We start from the raw sequence: 23,782 nt of genomic DNA on the forward strand, positions 1-23,782 counted from the left end.
ATCCCTAAAGACGGAGCTGGAATTCTAGGCCATACACTTAGTCCAGACAACAGTGGTCTGGCAAACCACCATGGATACAACCTGATGCTCCAGACCAGGACAGCGATATCAATGCCAAATGCAATGACACTACCTAAAGAACACCAACCAACATACCACCAAAAAACAGGTGAAACAACACATTTGCTTGAAATGGAGGAAACTAGACAAATAACGGGGTTTGGTCTACAGAAAAAAAAACACTTGGACAAGTCTCAAGATAACAGGTCCACCAAAGGTAACTGGAGAATTAAAAACATGTTCATAAAAGAAGACCAGGAGGAAAGGAGGTCCCGTGATGGAAAAATAAATAGTCTGGTCAGACAACCAATCTCAAGCAAGTATGCGAGAGACCTCAGAAGCATAAATATCTCAACAACAATAAAGTTGGAAGTGTCTGTTCTTCAGCAAGTGGAGTCCAGCCAGGGTGGGGGAAGAGACCACCCCATGAGACTGATTGCTCCAGAGATTTCTTAGTCCAAGAAGATCATCTGGATGTCTCTCCCTGACTCCCGGCCCCCAGATATAGCTTGGGAGGCTGAAAAAGACAGAGTCAATGGGAAAATCAGAGGCTATTCCATGAAAATACTCCAAGCCCTGACAGAAGAAGAAGGAGGGAGTGATTTAGCCTCACCTGTTGGTGACCCACACAGCCTACGTCCATGCGAGGTATCACTCCTCTATTACACAGTCCAGGCAGACCTGGCAGGATACATCACTGTGTGCAGTAACACCAGAAAAGTTGCAACACACAACTGAAGGAGATGCCAGATACAAGGGTTTAGCCTCTGAGCTACAAGAGGTGACCTGGATACCTAAATGCAGAGGAGGTGGACTACCCAATAATCCATCCAGATGTACAATCAGCCTCCCACTTGTAGAAGTGGGGAAACATCTTCATGCAGAAGGTAAATTAGAGGGGGTTACCTGACCTCTAGCTTCAAACTCTATGACCTGAGTGGGGGGCTCTGAATGGCTGTCAAAGTAGATTAATGAGAAAGGTGGGAGTCTTCTGACCCTTCCACAGACCTTTGGCATTGAGACAAGAGTACACTCTAGATTCCTGTGGTAATAGGGGGAGCTTAATAGGAGATACACTTGAAGTAAGGTTCTCATAAGGCAGAGGGAAGCCAGAGGCCTTTGAAAAAGTATGCCTAGGGCCGAGACCTAACCTTTACAAGTACTTGTGGTCAAGACCTGTTTGTAAGAAGGACAGAATGTGAGGTGCAGAATAATCTCTGAGAAATCTGTTTTCACACCAGGAAAAAAAAAAATTTCCAGGTGCAATAATATATCCTCGTGGAAGAGGTTTTTCTTGCTTTTCATAAGGTAGGAATTACAGACTCAAGCTCTTCTTTATCACCTGGGTTTCAACAACCATGCCATTAAAACCAGAGACAGAGAAGCAGAACAGAGCAAGTGGGCCTTGAGATAGCTTATCTGGCCTTTTGGGAAGAGATCAGGGGTCATCTGCACCAGCTTGGCGCAATTAGAATCACTGTTTCTTCTCTTGCTCTATTTTCTTGAGCAGATGAGGTAGGATTCACACTGGAGGGAAGGCATACTGTAAATTAGCCTGAACTGAGAACATGGAATTATCAAGGCATCTGAATTTAGCTAGCAAATCCCTGGTTCTGGCATCAGAGGTTGTTTGTTGAATCTGGAGGCTAGGATTTGCACATCCACAATCTCCCATTTTTGACCCTGGTGATGGCGACTGAGATAATCCACTTTTTAGCTTTCTGCCCCTGGGATGTAGACTGCAGAAATTGCTGGACAGTGAGTTTCTGTTCAAGAGATGATTTGGTTTGCTTCCCCTTGATGCCCCTTTGAAGGCTGGTGCAGGCCACAGCCATGGATGGCATTGTCTGACTACAGCCTGATTGGGTGCCACTTCAGAAGAGATCCAGTGCTGCAGAGTCAACCTGACTGCCTGTTAGTGATTTGAACACTCCTCTCCAAACCTGAGAGGCTTGCATCTGTTGTGATAACTTTTCAGTGATAGGGAAGGAAGGACATCCCAATGTTAGGACTAGAGTGGTGATCTACCAAGATAAGGAATTCTTGCTTGGCTGGACAGGAGCATGGGCAAATCAAGAGAAAGAACCTTCTTTTTCCAGGTCAACAAGATGTTTTGTTGAAGAGTTCTTGATAGGAACTGGGCGAATGGTACTGCTTCAAAAGAGGCTACCATTAGGCCTAGAAGTCTCATAGAGAATCTCAAAGTAAAATGTCTCTGCAATCTCAAGTCTCAAGCATCTGCTCTTAGAGAAAGAACTTTCTTTTCTGGGAGAAAGACTTTTGCTTAGACTACATCTAGAGCCCGATACAATTATTCCAGGCAAATGGAAGGCTGGAGTGCATTTTTTTAAATTGATAACCCAGCCACAGGCCTGGAGATCTGATTTGTCCTGTGGACATTTTCTGATAGCTGGAGGGGAGATCAGTCTTTCAGAAGAAGGTTATCTAGATAACCTGAGACTTGGATGCCCTGGGTCCTTAGAAGGGTAAGCAGAGGTGCTAAGACTTTTGTGTATAGTCTGGGAACAGAGGATAGACCAAATGGCAGTGCAACAAACTTGAAGTGGTTGTCTGACAATGTGAAGCGCAGAAAGTTCTAAGAAGGTGGGTAAATAGGAACATGTAGATGGGCATCTTGGATATCCACAGATGCCATACGCTCCTCTTGTTTCAGAGAGGTAATAATTGATCTTACATATTCCATGCTAAATTCTGCAATTTGAAATAATTTTTTGAATGATTTTAAGTGCAGAATAGGAAAATAAAAATACCCCTGTTGGGCTTGGGTACCATTAAAATGTTGGAGTAGGGTCCTTTTAACTTGTCTTGTGGTGTTACTGGGACAAAAGGTGGTTCAGGACATTCTGAAAATTTAACAGTCCTTGTGCAGTTTTTGAATTTGAAAGAAGAAGAGGTGAGGTGGCAAGGCTTTGAACTCTTTAACCCTTTAAAACCACCGATTTAACCCAAATGTCTGGGACATCTGTGACCCAAAGAGTGGCAAACTGTAACAGATGCCCCCCTAACTCTTGTGCCAAGCCTTGCACTGAATGGAAGGGGTGAACTTAGGTTTTAAAGCTGAAGCCTGGTTAGAGCAGGCAGGTGTTCTTTGTTTAACCCTTTAATGGTCATGACCATAATGCTTACGGGCCTTTGGAATCATTTTCAGCTGTCCACGTTATTATGCCTTATATTGGCTACATCTCCCACTCTGCTATGGTTGCTATCAGAGCAATTCTACTGACTCTGCTGAATAAATGAATAGCAATGATCAGCAGCAAGTAAACCGATTGTAGCAATTCATTAAAAAAAAAATCCCCCAATTCCCATTCATTGTGAATTGCACCCAATGCACCTTGCTAACACATGCATTGCAGCTCACCATGATACATGGTAACTTGTATTGTGGTGCACTGCATTCAAAAAATGTATTTGCATGCTTAAGTGCGATTTTTATGCTGAGCAGCCCATTCAAATGAATGGGCTTCTCTAATGCATTGCATGTTAATGCAGGTGAAAAAAAACAAATCAATGCTGTTCAAAATGCCACAAAGGAAATTTTACAAATATTTGTTACTCATTACCCCAATACAGCATTAACTTTTAGATTTAATAGGAATTAGCAGGCATTTTGTAAGTTATGTTATGTTTGTACCCACTAATAATGATTTTAGTGTTTTTGTAAAGAAAATTATAAAAAGAAAAAAGAAAAAAAAAAAATCAGTACACCTTTTTCCACCAGTCACATGCTTTCAGAAAATGCATGATTTATGTGTGTCTTTTACAAACTCTGAAAGTTGTGAGCGAAAAATGATAACCTTCAGATTTTGTTGCTTCAGTCAGTTGCTTATTTACAGTTTCGCAAAACGGCATAATGTAAAGTTTACAAAAATGCGTTATTAACTTGATACAGTTTATCTCTTAGATTTAGTGAAAATAACAGGAATTTTGTAAGTAATGCTGTGTTGGTATCTGCTAATAATGATTTTCATGATGTTTTAGGGCCTAGCTGCGAAAGGGTTAAAGGAGCTAAAGGGCTTTTGGGGAGAGTGGTTTGTGTACCTTTCACTGTGGAAGTAAAACCTAGTCTTAGTCCAGGCTGCTGCAGTTTGGCATACTGAAATTGCAGCAAGAGATGGTTGCCTTAAAGAGTGCCTCAAATGTTCTATCTGCAGAATCTTTGAAAAAAGGAACATCTTCAATAAGAACAGTGAGACATTTAATTAGATGGCAGGATCAACTACAGGAATAGACCACTTGTAATGTACAGCGCTGAGCGAACTATTGGCGCTTTATAAATACTGTATAATAATAATAACTTGTTTTGTGAACTCTTTTTCCACCGGGTAGAATTTGATAAGAAGTGAAAATTCTTTCAGGAGTGATCCAGTCTCCATAGATTGCACATTTCAGCTGTTCATGAACAGGGAATGTTTTGCAGTACTTTTCAGGTCTCTTTGTACCCGAAAGGACATGGAAAGACAGAAGAGAGTCAGGATGCACAACGCCAAGGCTTTTACGGGCAGAGGAAATAAGCTTTTCATTGTTATCAAACATGTTGCGGAATGCTCCCTCTTTAATATAGTAAAAAAAATGAGAGAAATATCTTCTGGAGCGGAGGTCAGCAACCAGTAGATTGTGATATACCAGCAGATCTTGGCCAGATGCCTGGTAAATCACAATCTGGGCTTGCTGACCCGCCATCCCAGAGCTTCGGACTGCAATGCAGGGGGACTAGTTGTAAAGTTGGAGCTGTAGTAGAAGGCAAGGGCTGTATAAACTGATGCCTCCTCTGTAGTGCCGACTCCTGTCCCATGCGGAGTGATACCAATGCTACTCAAGCTCTTATCACTGCTAGCAGTCTTCAGGGTGGTGCCAGCTGCAGGAAAGAAGAGATCTTCAGGTCAGTGTGAAGCAATACACTGGACATAATAGTATAGGGCTGCTTTGACGCTGATGTATTGTGGTTTGTGACACGGTAGTACGGCAATTAGAGGTTTAAATCTGTGCCCAGTGATCTTTGACTTCTCTTATGTTCTTCAAGTAGATCTCCACCTCTTAAAGGTTGCCTCCCCCTGTTCTACAGCTTCCTCCAATGCCGCCTTAATATTCTCTTCTGTGTCTGTGTCCTCTGGTACCAGCATATTGGCACCTGACTCTGGTTGACAAACGGGAGTGGGAGAAAAAGCATGGGGTTTTTGGGCCCTGGACTGGCTGTATTTAGGCCATAATTTGTCCAAGGAAATATGACAGATGCAGGGAATTCTACTTTAGTCAAATAGCTTTGCTTGTTATGTACTAAAAAATAGATCTAGAATCAGATGCCAAGACCAGTATTAGAGCTGGTTCTTGCTCCAGTACAAGAGATACATTGTCACTCTGAGGTTGAGTGTTGTGTGGGCTTTTACCAGAGTGAATGTTTGCCTGAGATTTTGCATTGGCTCCCTTCCATGGTGGATCTTCCACCTGGTGTCTGCCATTGCTACAAGTGTGGATATTCCACTGTGGGGTACTCACAAATTAGGGTGAAGTGTATAGGGTAGGCATGTCTTTAAGTATACAGTAAGTGTCCTTAAAGAGTACACAGTAAGCAGTGTAGATCATCCTCTAACGAATCCTCATGGCAATAGGGCAAGAGGAAGGGCCTAAAATTCCTTATAAGGGCTCTAGTCAGACGTGCCAGTAAAGTGTATAACCAATGGTGTGATGTAGCACTCAGTCATCCACCTGAGACTGAGTTCTAAGAGGCTGAATTTTTAGGCCATGTTTGGATTGTACTAACCTTGCAGTTTAAACATTTCAAACATTGCTTTTACATTAAAGGTCAGAGAAAGAGAGTGAGCCTGTTGTATCAGTCCAGGACACTAGAATGTAAATAGAGTACAGTGCTTAACAGTGGGCATACCCCCAAAGGGATTTTCAAGGACTGGGTTCCATAGCGACAGACCACAGCCCTGGACCTGTATAGCACCCTGTGCCTAATTCAATGTATTGCACCAACCGCCAAAAATAAAAATGCTGAACTAGTTAAGCTAAGGATGATTTTCTCAGTGAAGAAGAAAAATTCCATCATCTTAAGACAGTACCTGAAAACTGAGGACTCACAGAGTGGGGTTATAGGGCAGATAAACAGGGGTCCTCTAAAACATTGCCAGTGTCTAATCACTTGAAGGTACATGCCTATAACTCATGGTGCCTGAATACTCTAGTTCTGTCCTGTACAAGATATGTGGTTACCCCTAACAACCAATCCATCCATCCATCTTTGATATATAACACTACACTAAAGTCTGATTGCTCTGGAATACAGCACCTTGTAAATATTTACTTATTAATTAATAACTACACAAACCTGGAAGGAGAACCATTATGCAAGGACAGTAGGTTTGCAATATCAAGTTTCAACTGCAGAAATGACTTAGCCAGTATGGTAACAATCGGGTCCTGTGTTGCTACATGGGGGCTGGCAGCTAACCTGGACAGACCGCAAGGAGGGCTCAACCGTAAGTTCTCTACCTTTACTTTTTTTTTTTCTCCAAGAAGTGGTAACTCTGAGGGCAGCAAATGAGGAATAGCATTGTACAATGTGCAAACACACTAATTTTTATGATCTATGATAATAAAAAAGACCAGATGGATGTAGTCTTAGCATTAGCAAATGAAAGAAAATCATTACAGCAGACATATACTTTACACATGTCCTGGATGAAATAATGAGATTCCAGCACAGCTCTATATTACAATATATACAACTTAAAAGCCTACAATTTTTTGTTATAGTAAAGTAATGACTTAAATAAAGGAAAACTCCAGGAAGAGCAAATTAGACAGAGGTAACATTTTTGTTGAAACGGACCACCCCTATGTAATACAGATTTACACCATCAGTCGTGGGCCCATTCACACCTTTGCATTACAATAATGGGAAGCAAAAACTTGCTTCTAACAAAACACTTTCATTATTTGTATTTGAAGTGGTGAGGGTTTGAAACTAATTTCACTTTTTACTGCTCATACATACAATCCAATGAGAGTGCCAAATAAACATCCAAAAGTCCAACGTTTTTAATGTTAAAGTGGATTCATAGCAGAAAAAAGCTTGCATATTTTTGGCTTTCTTATGGTGATTTTTTTTATGTTGTGAATCAATTTTATCATTAAAAACGTTGGACTCTTGGACATTTACTTGGCGCTGTCATTGGATTGTACAGTATGTATGTGGTCTCCCAACTCTGGGCTCTTTCCCTGTACTTTGGGGGGGGGGGGGGGGGGAGTCCATTTTGTGGAGTGCTGCTGAACTGAAGTCAGTGTGCCTTGCAACAATTTCAGTGACCCTTAATCCAGCTCCCTTTTTGTTCTTGAGATCAGGTATTGTTTTTGATGTGTCCCCATTACAGAGATTTGCTTCATCTTATTGCCCTGATCACCAATGTAACTGCAAATGAAAACAAGTGTAAACCCAAAATTATGAGTTACAACTAGAGCAGGAATAGAAGGGAAAATCTTCCGATGGGAAAACATCTTCCCATGACAACTGTCAAGGGATATCCCTAATATTAGAAAGATCTCCTCCCATTACCCATCGAGTCAAAAGGACAGGAAGCGAAAGGAAATCTCCCCAATAAGACACAGAAGGGTTCCTACCCTACTCAAACCAAAATGTTTTTTCAGTTTGGATAAAGATATACTTTAATTCTGGCACCCCAGCACACTATTGCAGTAGTGTTGATGCACTGTGTTAATTCAGCTCACCTTAATGTACAATATATATACATCATGTGCCCAGGCCCGGTGATCTACCAGCTGCTGTGCCTTGTCCTGGCTGGACACATTGTATACACAGATCACTGAAATCACCTTTGTTTCAGCACTTTAAATTAGGCCCATTCATACTTGTGTAGTGCATTGACTTAAGTCAGTCTAATCATTCTGAATGAGCTGACAACACATCTAAATAAGACAATTCTGCACTATTTTTGACCACGCAGTGCACCACAATGGACCATTTAAAATACAGTACAGGTTCAATTCAAAGCTGCAGGTTAGCAGACATGGGTGTCCTATGTTCAGGCACTCCACAACCCAAATCTCTCTACCCTCAGGCTGTACCTAATGTTTGTATTTTTAAGGTGAATACTCCATGATGTTAGCCATTTTGTACAAGATAGTATCATGAAAATCAACCCTTGTCACTGGTCCTATAAACTTAAGTTGCACTCTTGCATTAGGTTTACAAAGCCAACATCAGGTGTGACCAAATTCATGATACTGGGCCATCTGTGTTGGCAATAACCCAATTCTATCCTTCTTTGCACTCTCTACTACTGTATTTGTACTAGTCAAATTACATCCGGAATAGGATTGGTTGCTACAGTCATGAAAGATAGTTTTTTCAGACACTAGTATGGGAGGTCCATCTCAATCAATCACTTCATTAGGTACCACTAAAACTATACAAAATGGGAGTAAATTCTTGACAGGCTGCATTCTGATGTTAAATAAATGGATGTCTATGCATGATGGGTACACTTAAAGGAAACCTATACAAGAAAAACAAAGGCTGACATTGTTGACCTCTCCTCCTCAGACTGACTGCCAATCCTACCCTCAGATGAGGACTTCCATCTTCCCTCTTCGAATCTGCGTACTTTTCCCAGGTTGTTATGCCAAAGTACTAAAGCCAGTCAGCATACCAGCCAGCATTTTCATAAGGTCAGCAATGCCAGCATGTATTTCTCACAAGACAGCTGTAATTTAAATATACCAAAAAAATTCACATACCATGTGGGGTTTATGTCCTCTCAATACAAAACCAAAGTACAAAAACAAACATGGCTGCAAAAAAGCATCAAAGTATTTTCCTTGGCATTATACTGCAGTGCAAACAGCAGAGCTGGCAGATTGCAGGAGCCAGATATCTACAGGAATAAGCAAATGCAAACAGTCCAGCTTTCAAGAACATGGATCCCATGCACCCATTGGGCATTATTTATCAATGCTTTACCAGGGAAGAATTGGCTCAGAGCTTCTGTGTTGCCCATAGCAACTAGATCCTTACTTTCAATGCACAGGGAGAAAGGAAAGGAGAATCTGTTTGGTTTCAAAGGACAACATAGATAGCTTTCTGCTCAGATATGCTGATAAGAAGCCCATTGAGTGTAATATTGTTTCATAATAGCATTTTGCAGCTTCTGGTAGAAGTGAAGGCAGCTGTTGGCCAATGGCACTAGTGCGGTGGTTATTGCAGAGCTGGAAGCTGAGGACAGCCCTGATCTAGGCTGTAGGCCTTGGTCTTTATGATGATGATGATGACGACAGGAACTTGCTGGCCACTTTGTAGTGATCAGGTGACCCTGAGCTGTGTCTCTGTAGGAGTTCTATTGCTTGAGCCTGTAACTCAGAGGTCAGTTTCGAAGAAGGAAAATTAAGTAGCACCAGACAACTCTCCAGTACATCTGGAAATGGCAAGACCTGTGAGGGAAAAGATGGCAACTGTAACACACAACCAACAATGAGCCTGAAGATAAAACCATTTTCTAATGAAGCTTATAGTTTATATAAAACAAAAAAGTAATAAAATGCAGTTTACCAATCCCGAAATTCATTGTAAAATCTATTTTTTTGTAAATAACAAACATGTTATACTTACCAGCTCTGTGCAATAGAATTGCACAAAGCAGCCTTAATCCTCCACTTGTGGGGTCCCTCACTGACATTCCTGCCTCCTCCTCTTCTCAATCTGCCACCACAGGAAGCCTGCATCCGCAGACACATAGCGCACAGCCCCGCCCCCCCCCCCCCCCCAATCACAGGATAGCGAACCAGTGGCGCCTGTGAGAGCTGCTGCAGAGCAGACAGATACAGTGCTGGATCTGGTAAGTATAAGGGGCTGGGGGGTGAGGGGGCGATAAAGGTACTGTAACATTTTTTGCCCTAATACAGGGAATGCATTAAGGTAAAATATTTAGGCTTTAGAACCACTTTAAAGAGGAACTACACTGCATCTGAGCACCACAAACTAAAAAAAAAAAAAAAAAACGCAATTTAATTCATTTTTTAATCAAAGCAAACTCACCAATCCATCCATATTTCCATGGATGGATGGTGGAGAAATCACTTTGAAAAAGACCTCCTAGCATTTCTAGCCATGGCCATCTTGAGTAAGGGCAGATGATTCTTGTAGCATTTACTTCCTGGAATCCATCTGCCCTTACCTTAGGAATGCAGACAGGAAGCTGAGAAAACCCCTTCTCTCATGAAGACTCTTGGGGTGTATGATGTAATTTGCCTAGGCCTGTAAACCAGGAACTAACTGAAGAAATGTAAAAAAAAAAAAAAAAAGTTTACTTTCCATTCTATTTACTAAAGCTGGCAGCATAATGAATTAAAATAGTCAATGCTGATTGAGAGAGTCAAGTTCTGCTTTAAATGTGGTAGCTGAATAAGTTTTCTATTTAGGCTTTTTTTTCCACCTCATTTCCTGTTCTAAGGTGATTACACTCACTCACTGTACTGTAACTATACAAGAGCAGTCTCGTCACTCCAGTAAGGAAATGTGTTAGGTCTACAGAACACCTCCTCTCCTTATCTCTGAAAACTTCCTGTGCTTTCTGTACCTGCAGATTTATCTGCACTGTTCCCAGCTTACAGTGGTTATAGAAAAGAATCAATCCCTTTAAATTAACTGCTTTGTTGGTTTGCAGTTTGAAATGAGGAAACAGTTTTTGTTTTATCCAGCTTTATTTACTCAGTGAAACTTAAAACATCCAAGTGAAAGATATAATACTAACATGTCACTAAATATTAAAAAAAATAAAACAAAATAAAAAACAAAATCACCGAGTTGGAAAAAGGGTCACCCCCTCCTAAAAATTACTTGTAAACGCAATCAGGTGTGGCTAATCACTTTCTCAATGGCACACAAAGCCATTTGACTTTCAACTGTGATCAGCTGTGGTCATTTTGATTATCTCAGCATGAAAAGAACTTTCCTGGAGCATTTCAGTCCCTGATAGTGCAACTGAAGCAAACAATCAGGACACTGTCAAAAGATGTCCGGGATAAAGTTTTGGACAGACACAAGTCAGGAGATGGATACAAAAAAAATTCAAAGGCTTTAGCAATGCCTAAAAGCACAGTGAAGTCTATTATTAAGTAGTTGAAGGTATCTGGTACAACACAGACCCTTCCTGGATCAGGACTTCGCTCCAAACTGAATGAAAGAGCCAGGAGAAAACTGGTCAGAGAGGCTACCAAGAGGCCTCCAGCAACTCTGAAGCAGTTACAGGAATTTATGAGAGTGGTCACTGTGTACATGTGACAACAATATCACAAATTCTCCACAATTGTGGCTTGTATGGGAGGGCTGCAAGAAAGAAGTCACTCCTCAAGAAAGGCCACGACTAAGCTTTGCCAAAACGTACCTTGAAGATTCTGAGGCCACATGGAATAAGGTGTTCTGGTCAGATGAGAATAAAATTAAATTATTTGGCCTCAACAATAAATGATATGTCTGGCGGAAATCCAATACAGCTCACCATCCAAATTACACCATTCCTACAGTAAAGCATGGAGGTGGTAATATCCTGTTATGGGGGGGTTTCTGTGCAGCGAGGTTTACCTTCCAACATGACAATGACCCAAAGCACACAGCAAAAATGACCACACAGTGGTTGAAGGAGAAAAAGGTGAATGTCCTCGCATGGCCTAGTCAGAGCCCAGACTTAAACCCTATTGGAAATCTGTCGAATGACTTAAAGACTGCAGTCCACCAATGGTCACCATCAAATTTAACTAAACTTGAGCATTTCTGCCATGAAGAGTGGGCAAATATTGCAAAGTTAGTAAAGACATATCCCAACAGACTAATGGCTGCAATTAAAGCAAAAGGTGGTTCAACAAAATAATGACACAAGGGGGTGATCATTTTTCCAACTCAGTGATTCTGTTTTTGAATTTTTTTTTCTGACATGTTGGTGTTATATCTGTCACTTGGATATTATAAGTTGCAAATACAGCAGGATAAAACAAAAACCGTGTCGGTCTTCATTTCAGGCTGCAAAGCAACACAATGTTATTATTTTAGGGGGAGTGATTCTTTCCAATACCTACTGTATCTCTGTGAACTACAACTCCTCCCCACACCCATATTATGAAGCGTAGAGAAGGAGGTTTTATATAGTCTTGTCTTCGGGTGACAACGCTACTCCTTTATGCTGTAGATACAGTATGGTGAGTGAGGGACGTGCTTTCAGATAATTGGACACCGGCAAATCTTTTGAGGACATGCCCCTTGGGTGCCTACCCTATAAGCCTACCTTACTCCGTCAGTCTTGTTTCGTAGCAAACAATGCAGAGTAAATGGGAGGCTCTGTCCTGTACTTTACTCCAACATACAGCATGCAATTTACAGGTAAGTCAAAATTCCTCTTTTGTTATGCATAGAGTACAGAACACAGGCTGAGTATTCCCAGGCCCTAGGATGTCCCCAAACTTTGAATGAGAAGGGTGGGCAACAACTAGAAAAAACAGAACTGTGCCAACACGTCCAACAAGTGCCGCTACAAGAACCGTATGACCAAATGCTGCCTCCGCAGAAGATTGTTCATAGCTTTTCAAAGGTTTACCAGGTGGATGTCCAGAGGAGGAACTGGTGGCCTTACAAAGCTGGGTTACAGAGGCTTGGTGCCGAAATTCCCAGGAAACACACACTGACCTGGTGGAGTGTGCAAATAAACGTCCAGGAAGAGTTTATTTTTTTCCTTTGGAGTATAAGCTCTAGTGAGTTGTCTTATCCATCGAGTGATGGTGGACTTGGAAGCAAGATGTCTCTTGCGAGGTCCTGAAGATAGACTCCCTACTTGTCCTATCTTCCTGATAGAAGCTGTTGCTTTGAGGTAGACTCTCATGGCTTGGACTATGTCCAGGCAATGAAGAGCAATTTCCTTTGAGTACTTTGGAGCCAAGCACAAAGATGGAGGTACTATGTCTTTTTAACTTTGGTTTCACTTTTTAAACTCAGCTGCATTGTAATCTCACAATATCTCACAAGATCACAGGCAGCCCTCCTCTTCTACAAAGATTGCAGCCATTCTCCGGGAAAAAACTTCTCTCTTCTTCTGAGAACAAATGTTCTTGGCTTCATAAACAGGGTGCCAGAGGAGATGATTTTTCTCTGAGAACTGAAATGAGAGAAAACGGGATTTTTTTGTACTCACCATAAAATCTCTCTCTCTGAGTTCATTGACAGACACAGCAAAGCAGGTTTTATAGCCCCACCTACAGAAGTAGGACACTTGGCAAAAAAAAAAAATTGCAACTCCTATAGGCAGTCCCCTCTGGGTATAAAACCCTCCTCTCTGCTATAGGTCCCCAGTCTGTCACAAGCAGTGTCAAAGGAGAGGGGTGGGTGCTGTGTCCGTCAATGAACTCACAGAATGGGATTTTACGGTAACACCTCACAAACTTGAGAAACAGATGCCTGGATGTAGGAACGCCCATGAGGCGCTAACCAGTGGAGTGTGCCGTAACCGGGAAGACCGAAACATTATCTTGTCCTTGTGCAAAACCATATAAGGCAGCTTATAGGATAAAGCCGCCAACTCCGACACCCTCCAGGCAGAAGTGATAGCAACAACGAAGGCAACATTTTGCGAAAGTATAAGCAAGGGGATGTCCCGAATGGCCTCAAATGGAGGCCTCTGAAGAGCGGACAGCACCAAATTCACATTCCAAAGTAACAAAGGGGAGCGCACAGGCGGAACTATGTAACGAACCCCCTGAATGAAAGAACGGACCAAAGAATGCGTAGCTATGGGCCACTGAAAGAAAACCACCAGAGACTTGACCCTTGATCGTACTCAACGCAAGCCTCTGATCCACACACAGTTTGAGGAAGCCCAAGACCCGAGCCACAACGAAGGAATGAGGATGGAACCCCAAGGCTTCACACCAACCAATATAGGCGCTCCAGGTGCAATGATATATCTTCCAGGAAGTAGACTTATAGGTCTTCAACATAGTCAGAATCACCGAGCCAGACAACCCCGTCCTTCAGAACCTGGCTTTCAATAGCCAAGCTGTCAAAGCCAGCGACGGTAAAGCAGGGTGGAAGACCAGCCCATGAGACAGAAGGTGAAAAGGCAGCCTCCAGGGAGTATCCGCCACCAATCGCATCACGTCAGCGTACAACGGACGATGAGGCCAATCCAGAGTAATAAGGATGACTGGGATCCCTTCAGCCTCTATCCTACGTAGTAGACGAGTTATCAGTCGAAGGGGTGGGAAGGCGTAGATGACAGAGTACTGATCTCACAGCACCATCAGTGCATCCACTGCATCCGTCAGGGGATCCACCGATTGTGCCATGAACTGTGGAACCTTCCGATTGAGGTGGGAAGCCAGAAGATCCATGTTTGGAGTCCTGTAGCAAATGTAGAACTGATGGAACACTTGCGGATGTAGGGACCACTCACCCTGATCCAGCGACTGACGGCTGAGATAAACCGGTTGCCAATTTTCTGCATCTGGAATGTGTACGGCGGACAGAGCCGGAACAAACCTCTCTGCCCATTGCAGAATGTGAGATGCCTCCAGCGCCGCTGCTGGCACTTCTCGCGCCCCCCTGATGATTGACATACACCACCGCAGTGGAGTTGTCTGACTGAATCCTGGTCGGCAGACCCGATAGACGGTCTGTCCAATGTGTCAGTGACAGCCTGATCGCCCGAAGCTCCAGGATATTGATGGGTAGGTGAGCTTCCCCCAGAGTCCAGGGACCCTAAGCAGAGCAAATCATCCAGGTAGCCAATCACTATGATCCCCCATTGTCTCAATAAGGCCAGGGCCGGGGCTAGGACCTTGGTAAACACCCTGGGTGCGGAGGCAAGACCAAAGGGCAAGGCCACAAATTGATAATGTGCATCCCCGATGGCAAAAAGTAGGAAGTGCTGATGCCCCTCGTAAATGGGGATGTGCAGGTAAGCGTCATTGATGTCCAAGGAGGCCAAGAAATCTCCCTGGCGGAGGAAGCAACCATGGAGCAAATTAATTCAATCTTGAACTTGTGAACCCCCATGAAGACATTCAGCGCCTTGAGGTCCAGGACTGGGCGCACCCTGTCCACCTTAGGAACAGTGAACAGGTTGGAGTAAAAGTCATGAAAACGCTCTGAATTGGGTACTGGGATGACCACTCCACAGAGCAGTAGTTCCAGCACAGCCCCGTACAGGGCTTGCAGGCGACCTAGTGAAAGCTGCAGATTGGAGGGAAAAAAAATCTGACTGGCGGAAGGGAATGAAACTCTATCTTGTATCCTGATAGAATGTTCTTGTGAACCAACTTGTCATGAATGAGGGAGGTCCACAGGCTCAGAAACCTGCAAAGACACCACCCCACCCTGGAAGCAGGTGGGGGCAAACCTTCATACTGAGGTAGACTTATCCGTGGGCTTAGAGGGCTTATGGGGTCCAAGGATGCTTGCTGTCACATGCGGGGGTTTTAAAGAGCCTGGAGCCCTTGGCTGCAGAGCTGGAGGGACGAAAAATGTGTTTATGTGCCGTAACTGCTGGCCCCGACTCCTGACGAGGTTCCTTCCCCTTCTTGGCCTGAGGAAGAAAGGTACTCTTGCCCCCAGTAAGGTTCTTGATGATGTCATCCAGGGTAGTGCCAAAAAGATGGTCACCCAGAAAGGGCAGGTCTGCCAGAGCCTTCTTGGAGGACTAGTCCGCCAACCAACACTTCAGCCAAAAGACCAGCTGGAGCTCAAGGGCCGAGACAGACAGTTGGGAAAGAAGTAGAGCTGCATCAAGGATGGTGTCACAAATGTACTGGTCTGCCAGCTCCACATATGCTTGGGGCAACTGACTAGAAGTTAAGCCTTGTCGTAGAGCCTTGGCCCAAAAGGAACAGACACCACATCAGCTGCACGTGCAGGGCCGTCAGAGGATGTGTTCTCGGTAAATGCAGAACCCACAGCGGCAGGATCTGGTTTGGTCTTGGAATCCTCCGAGGATGAGGGCGATGGCAGGGGGAGCTTCTTGCTCACCTTGCGGCCATCTGCCGCCTCCACTTATGACACGAGCATCTCTAGAACGTCTGACAATGCGTCTAGGGGACTGAGGGACCCAGGACCTCCAGAGGGGGCCTTGGAGGTGCAGCATGCTCCTGGGCTTCCATGGGACCAGTCCCCCCAGCTAGAACTGCCCAGTCCAGAAGTCCACCCCAGTAGGGAGAGAGGAGAGCAAGAACCCCTTGGAGGACTCACCACCACCGCCAGAAGCTGCCAAGGTGCCCATGTGTCCTGCCATCCATCCCGCACAGTGTGTGTGCTGACCTCTGCTCCCACAATCCCGAGGTGCCAGTTCAGGTAGAGATGGTGCAGATGGTGATGGGGCCTTGTGTTTTAGAGCCCTGGACAGAGATGATTGTATCAAAGCACTTAGTTGACCGAAAAATTGTGATATGGTTGCAGAAAAATCTGCAACTAGACTTGGATGCACAAACGAGCGTAAAAAAGTCAGCATTGACACTCTGAGGTTAAATGCTACATGGACTTTTGGCAGAATGAATGTTCACCTGTCTTTTGGCTTATGGCTTCCCTTCGCTTGGTTTCTGCCATTGCTACAGGTGAAAGTGATCACCTGTTGGGTACTCATGAAGTATGGTGCGGAATAGGGTAAGCTTGTCGGATGGAAACCGCATGAATCTGGGTTCAGACCATTCTGTAGCAAAGTCTCCATCACAAATGGATGGAAAGAAAGGCCTGAGTATTAGGACACTAGGCAGAAGTGGAGGTAAGTGGCATGATGTAACACCTGGTCAACCACCTGAGACTAAGCTCTGAGTAATTTTAGTGCCAAGTAGTGAAGTTATACAGATGGCACCCAGGGGGTGTGTCCACAAATACTTTGGCTATGTCCAATCACCTAAAGGTATGAGCCTACAACCCAGGGTCCATAAATATTCAGCCTGTGTCCTGTACTGTATGATTAAGATATTAAAATTATGAAGTAACTACATCTAAAGACTGGTAAGCAGTAATATACAGTATTACATTTTTGCTCTTGGGTTTAGATTCACTATAATTTTGTAACAGAGTCATATTAACCCTACGTCATACGGACCTGACCGCAGGGATTTTTACACACACTCCTGGCGGCTATGTATTCCAGGCTCCGCTTGCCCATCTGCGGGCCCTGGTGCTGCCGGGTAGAGGTGAGGGAGCGGAGCGGACACAATGTCCGTTCTCCTCCCCTTCTTGTTGCTGACCTGGAAGTGATGTGTAAATCGACGCTTTTGGGTCCCCATATCAGTGTCCATTGGGCACTATGGCCGGAAAATAATCTAATGCAGTGCGATCTCCACTGCATTAGATTTAGTAGAGCACAGGGGAGACATCCAGGGTCTAAAAGATTCAATAAAGAGAACCTGTCATGAAAAAAAGCATCACATAGGGGACATTTTGTTTATGTGATGAATATGGGTGTAACATGTAATGAAAGGTGAACATATCTTTTAATGTTGAAAAATGTAAAAGTAATGCACTTAGAGGCTAAAATCATGAACGCAAGCTACAAACTAGGGGAAGAAACTCAGGGGGAATCCAGGATGGAATAAGATCTGGGGTCCTAGTAGATGACAGACTCAGCAATCGCATGCAATGCCAAGCTGTAGAAGGCAAAGTTAGCAGAATTTTAGCATGTATAAAAAAGGAAATTTACTCAAGAGATAAAACTATAATCCTGCCACTTTATAAATCTCTAGTTTGGCTACATCTGGAGTATGCTGTCCAATTCTGGTCACCAATGCTCAGGAGGGAGGCACGAGAACTGGAGAGTGTCCAGACAAGGACAACAAAGTTAATAGGGGAATGGAGGACCTCAGTTACGAGGAACGACTACAAACATTAAACTTATTCTCCCTGGAGAAGAGTCGCTTGAGAGGAGATACTATAGTGATATACCTCAATAGTGATTCTAGCATAGGGCATAAACTATTCAGTCTCAGGGAGTGTAAGAAGACATGGGGCAACTCAATGAATTTGGAGAAGTGGTTTAACCTTAAACTGCGTAGGGTTTTCACTGTCAGGGTGGTAAGTATGAGGAACTCACTTCCACAACTGGTGGTGTCAGCAGGAAGTATAGATAGTTTTAAGAAACCCTTGGACGAGTATTTTAGCGAACACAGTATACAGGGATATGGGAAATGACACACAGGTTGAACTGGATGGACAGGTGTCTTTATTCAACCTTACCAACTATGTAACTATGTGTGCAAAAAACGCAAATCTAATCTGGCAACAAAAAGGTTAAATTGTTTGTTCACTAGTTTAGACTGTAAACATGCATATCCTTTTTTTGTGCTACCATTAACTTTTGTGTTGCAGCACAGATCTCACCTTTAAATATTCTGGATATTCAGCTAACTTATGGTTTGCAGAGGAAAGTTTCTTCATCAGTTCAGCCAGGGAGACAGGACTTGGGGCGGAGCTGGAGGAACAGACAGTGATCAGTGAAAGCAAAGCAATGACTATCACTCACTCAACTCAGTACAACCAACCCCTAAGGTAATAAAAAGGATCAAAAGGAGATATATATATATATATATATATATATATATATATGCATACATACATACACACAACACCTGGCAAAAAGTATGGAATCACCACTCCTGGAAAATGTTCATTCAATTGTGTAGAGGAAAAAACAGTCACAGAAATGCCTCCAAACTTTTTTCATTTGACATTCCAACCTTTTGGCTTTGAGAAAGAGTTAAAAAAAAAAAATAAAAAAAGAAAGAAAACTGTAGTCAATTGCACCTGTTTTTGCAGATCAAGTAGAAGAAAAAAAATAAGGAATCACTCAATTGTGAGGAAAATATTATGGAATCACAATGTACTTTGCAGTTCTGCAAATCTGCATCAGATTACATCTGCTAATTAGTCTGCAGTTAAAAAAAGAGTTCTTGCACACCTCGGTGAGCTGTTGCACCAAGCTGATTGACATAAATGGCTCCAACACGAGAGATCAGTTGAAACAAAGGACAGGATTATAAAACTTCTTCAAGAAAGTAAATCATCACGAAAAGTTGCAAAAGATGTTGGTTGTTCCCAGTCAGCTGTGTCTAAAATCTGGACCAAGTACAAATCAAATGGGAAGGTTGTAAAAGGGAAGCATACTGGTAGATCGAGGAAGACATCAAAGCGTCAAGATAGAAAACTTAAAGCAAAATGCCTTGAAAACAGAAAATGCACAACAAAACAAATGAGGAACAAATGGGCAGAAACTGAAACCAATGTCTGTGACCGAACTGTAAGACATTGCCTAAAGGAAATGGGATTTACATACAGAAAAGCCAAACAAAACTATCATTAACAGAAAAAAACAAGGTTACAGTGGGCTAAAGAAAAGCAATCATGGACTGTGGATGACTGGATGAAAGTGATATTCAGTGATGAATAACAAATCTGCATTGGGCAGGGTGATGATGCTGGAATTTGTTTGGTGCTGTTCCGATAAAATGAATAAAGACGACTGCCTGAAGAAAACATGAACATTTCCACAATCATTGATGATATGGGGTTGCATGTCTGGTAAAGGTACGGGGGAGATGACAATCATCACATCTTCAATAAATGCACAAGTTTATATTGAGATTTTGGACACTTTTCTTATTCCATCAATTAAAATGATGTTTGGTGATGATGACATCATTTTTCAGGGTGATAATGCATCTTGCCATAGGGCAACAGCCATGAAAACTGAATGCAGTTTTTTTTTTTTTTTTTTTTATTTTTTTTTTTTTAAGTGTTTCTTAAAGCCAGAAGGTTGGAATGCGAAATGAAAATAGTTTTGAGGCATGTATGTGATTAGTTTTTTTTTTCTACACAAGTAATTGAAAGAACATATTCCAAGAGTGGTAACTCCATACTTTTCGCCAGGGTGTGTGTGTACTTTTTCTTAACCCTACGTGTTACGTCACGGCACTTCCTCAGGAGTTCGGAATAACGCATAGGGTGGGCCGATGTCGTCAAGCTGCTAAACCGGAAGTTTACAAGCCGCCATCTTGGAAATTCCTGAACACATTGGAATTACATTGTAATTTAAGGTTTTTTTTTTTTTTAACTGTGGTTTCCCAGCAGGATACTTTTAATTGTGAGTGCACTTCGTTTTTTTAAATAAATCACACAATATTTAAGTACTACACTATGGCAAGCGTTTCTGTTTACATATGCGGAGGATATGTGGGATAAGGAGGAGACACGACTGTCTGCAGCAGAGTGAGGAGGAGAGTGGAGCCAACAATACAGTGTACCTACCCGGGTTAAAAGGGAAAGGCGATATTTGACCTATGCAATTTGGGTCATATAAGGAGGTGAGAGTATATATGCATGTCTCTATTGGAGGATACCTTTAAGAATACATATGGATATAAGGAATACAGAGCACCTGTTTGAAAAAAAATCATATATGTACGGAAAAAAATCACATAAGGACTATAAGTTGTAATCGTATTCACAAGCGTTTAAGCATCACGTTTTGGATGTTTTGATGTAGGTAGGAAATTGTATATAAGGATATAGGGTTATATGCGCGGCACTAATATATGATATACCTATTTGTGTGTGGAAACGCATGTAAGTGTCATCAGCACTAGTATACACAGGATGTCGGTGATTTTGTTGCCCTGAAGTTTTACTATTACACATCTATTGGCATAGAGCTTTGCCAAGCTCTGAAATGTAATTATTTATGCACTTTACAACTAGGGAAGCAACAGAGATCGTATGTTGATTTCTTGTAAGCCCATTTTTACCACTGTCTCTAGCAGTAGATTGTCACACTGAACTGGACTTTTTTTTTCGTACTTAGGAGACATTTTATAGCTCATCCATACCCTCGTCAGTTCTAACGAGTGTCAGGAAAATACCTCGAAATTTGTATCTACACAGATAGCGCTGACATCTTGATCCAATCACCATGGAAAGGCAAATGATATTGTCTAAAGGACAGGAAGGGATGTGTGAAAAATGTGGAACCACTGTGTTCTAGCTACAATCTCACTCTGTCAGAAAGTCTTCATAGTTGTTAATCCTTCCATTTACATGGCTGAAGGTGCGAACTGTTATCAAAAACTGGGGTGGAGATGCTAAAACGGCATTATGTGTGAAGGGCCACATTTTTGTTCAAAGATTGTTCCAGTGTAATGTAGCTGGACTCTTTCATGCCTTCTGCTAAACAAGCTGTCCTTTCTATCCAAAATGTACACATCTCTGTCCTTGAAAGAATGCCATTTTCCCTTAGGATGTAGGAAAACTGCTGAGCCCTGATCTGTAGAATGTGAACTCATCTGTTGAGTCAATAGATTTTGGAGATGTTGCTTCATTTTGACAACAATCCACAACTTCAGCCAGGTAAATAGAATGGTTAAAACCTATGAAGCCTTGCTGACAGCAAGGTCAGGATTATGTAACTACAACAGGGTGGTTCCTCAATCGTCACACATCCCATCCTGTTCTTTAACAAGAACATCTAACTTTCCTTAGTGATTGGTTCAAGGTGGTTATGCTACCAGTGTGAATATAAAAGCAGGGGTATTTTCCTGAAACTGATTAAAACAGAAGAAGTGGCTTGGATATGCTATGAAGGGTCTACAATTTTACAGAACAAGTCCAGTTGAATGTGACCATCTATTAGTATATATACAATAATCTGGGTAAATGAGAACCTTCACAAAAGCTACAAGACTTCTTGTCAATATTTAAAAAGGCTTCTACTAACATTTGGCTTCTGCTGTCAGGACATTCTTCTGGAGATGGGATTGAGGCCGTATCGGGGTCTTGTTCTAACTCCAGTGAGTTATCTTGGATTTGCCGGCTCCTCTGATGCTGCTGTATCATCTCTCGCAGAGCCCTTTGAACGTCTGCAATCTCCCGTTGTGCATTCTGGAAGCCAACGTGCAGTTCTGAAAATAGCACCCCAAAATCAGACATTTTTTCTGGAACGTCCTCTACTGCTCCTGAGACATCGTCCTCTATTCCAGCAGAGGTCTCCATCTTGATCTCCTGCGATTTGCGGCCCATGTTCCAACTCCACCATAGCTCATACAGCTTCATATAAGCCAAGTACGCCTGGAGACTTTCAAAAGCAGCAGAACTGTGTTTATTGTCTGGATTGAGGTTACTCCTCAGCTCCTCACAGCCTGAATAATAAAATAAAAAATAATATTATTCCTAGTGTTAGTACTGGCATTCAGAAAGTCTAAGAAAGAACACCACATAAAAATCTAAAATTAGCACCGTTGAGGCCCTACAAAGAAAACTTGGATCATAAAGGCAACTGAATGGAAGAGTCATAATCTACTGAGCTTCTGTATATGTCCACCACTTCCTGCTCTGTGCCAAACTCCCATTGTTAGCTTTTTCTCCGATGACATAAAGGAGGACTTTAAGTGATATTAAAGGCAATTAAAAGAAAAAAAAAAAACCCAAACATGTCATACTTACCTGCTATGTGCAAAACCACTGCAAAGAGCAGGTAAGTATGACATTTGGTATTTTTTTAAAGTTTCTTTAATATCACTTTAAGTCCTCCTTATGTCATGAATTCATACTAAAGTCCTCCTTATGTCAATCATGTCATATTTACCAGTGGTTTTGCACAGAGCAGCCCAGGTTCTCATCTGCTCGGGTCCCCTGCCAGCGCTCCGGGCCCCTCTCTTCTGCCTGGTGCCCCCTGAACAAGCAGCTTGCTATGTGGGCACCCAAACAGGCTCACTCCCAAGCCACTGCTCTGTATGTCCATTCACACGTAGAATTGTGGCTCAGCCCCACCCCCTTTCCTCACTGGCTCACTTAGCTGTGATCGACAGCGGCAGGAGACAATGGAGATTGAGAGTCCTTGGAGATACAAGACTCTCGTGCACATCTCTGGAACGAGATGGGGCTCAGGTAAGTATTTGGGGGGCGGGCTGCTGCACACAGATGGTTTTCTACCTTTGTGCATAAAATGCATGAAGGTAAAAAAAGCCTTTACGAACACCAGCATTTACTATGTAGTGATTGGCTTAGTTGCACTTTGTAAATTCACCGAAAACCTCCAACGCACAGGAAGCAATTTATTAGTATTCACATTTTAATATAATCATGTAGCAATGCTGGGAAAACCTATACCCTTCCATAATGTATTGTGCTTCTGGTGTCCATAGTTTTAACCCCATCCCTCTGAAGACAATTCTAGCCCAGACTACAAAATTATACTGTTCCTATTCCTTAGGGGCCAGTTCAAACCTGAGTCTCATAGGAATGCATTCCTAACTGTGGTACAATTGTCAGCCCATTTATTTGAATGGGCTGTAATCACACTGGACACAAAAAACAGTGCATGCACTACATTTAAAAAATGCACTGCACTAGATCACCGGTACTGCTGTACCATGTGATCCAGTGCAGGCCAATGTACTGCATTTGTGATCTGCGTTTGGGGTGTGATTAAGAATATACTGACACCTGCAGCAGATCGAACATCTGCTTTTTTGAATGATGTGCAGGAAATGTGCATGGAATGTGTGTTTCCCACCCTGTATTCTGGTGTGCACGAGCCCTTTAGGTGAAATTTAGGGATTTAAATGTTAATTTTTTAAATCCAGACCTGGGAAAACACTTGCATGATATATGAGTGTCACGTGCAGGTGGCTGCCTTGTTGCTTGAAATCTTCAGCT

General features: G+C 42.6%; 1 protein-coding gene across 2 annotated transcripts in view; it reads right to left on the reverse strand.

Annotated features, from left to right (window-relative positions):
• Positions 1–6,637: 6,637 nt before the first annotated feature.
• The window catches only part of GEMIN5 (gem nuclear organelle associated protein 5), a 103,460-nt gene continuing 86,315 nt past the window's right edge, over positions 6,638–23,782 (reverse strand). For both annotated transcript variants that reach the window (XM_089682830.1, XM_089682828.1), the window contains exons 27-29: positions 21,843–22,263; positions 18,458–18,548; positions 6,638–9,531 (exon numbers count right to left, since the gene is read on the reverse strand). In XM_089682830.1, the coding sequence (XP_089538956.1) occupies positions 9,355–9,531; positions 18,458–18,548; positions 21,843–22,263 (689 nt within the window). In that variant the 3' untranslated portion in view covers positions 6,638–9,354. The remainder of the gene's footprint in view (positions 9,532–18,457; positions 18,549–21,842; positions 22,264–23,782) is intronic.

This window comes from Staurois parvus, unplaced genomic scaffold (assembly GCF_062004578.1).
Source record: "Staurois parvus isolate SC_StPar_1 unplaced genomic scaffold, SC_StPar_1.0 ptg000298l, whole genome shotgun sequence".
NCBI classification, from domain to species: Eukaryota; Metazoa; Chordata; class Amphibia; order Anura; family Ranidae; genus Staurois; species Staurois parvus.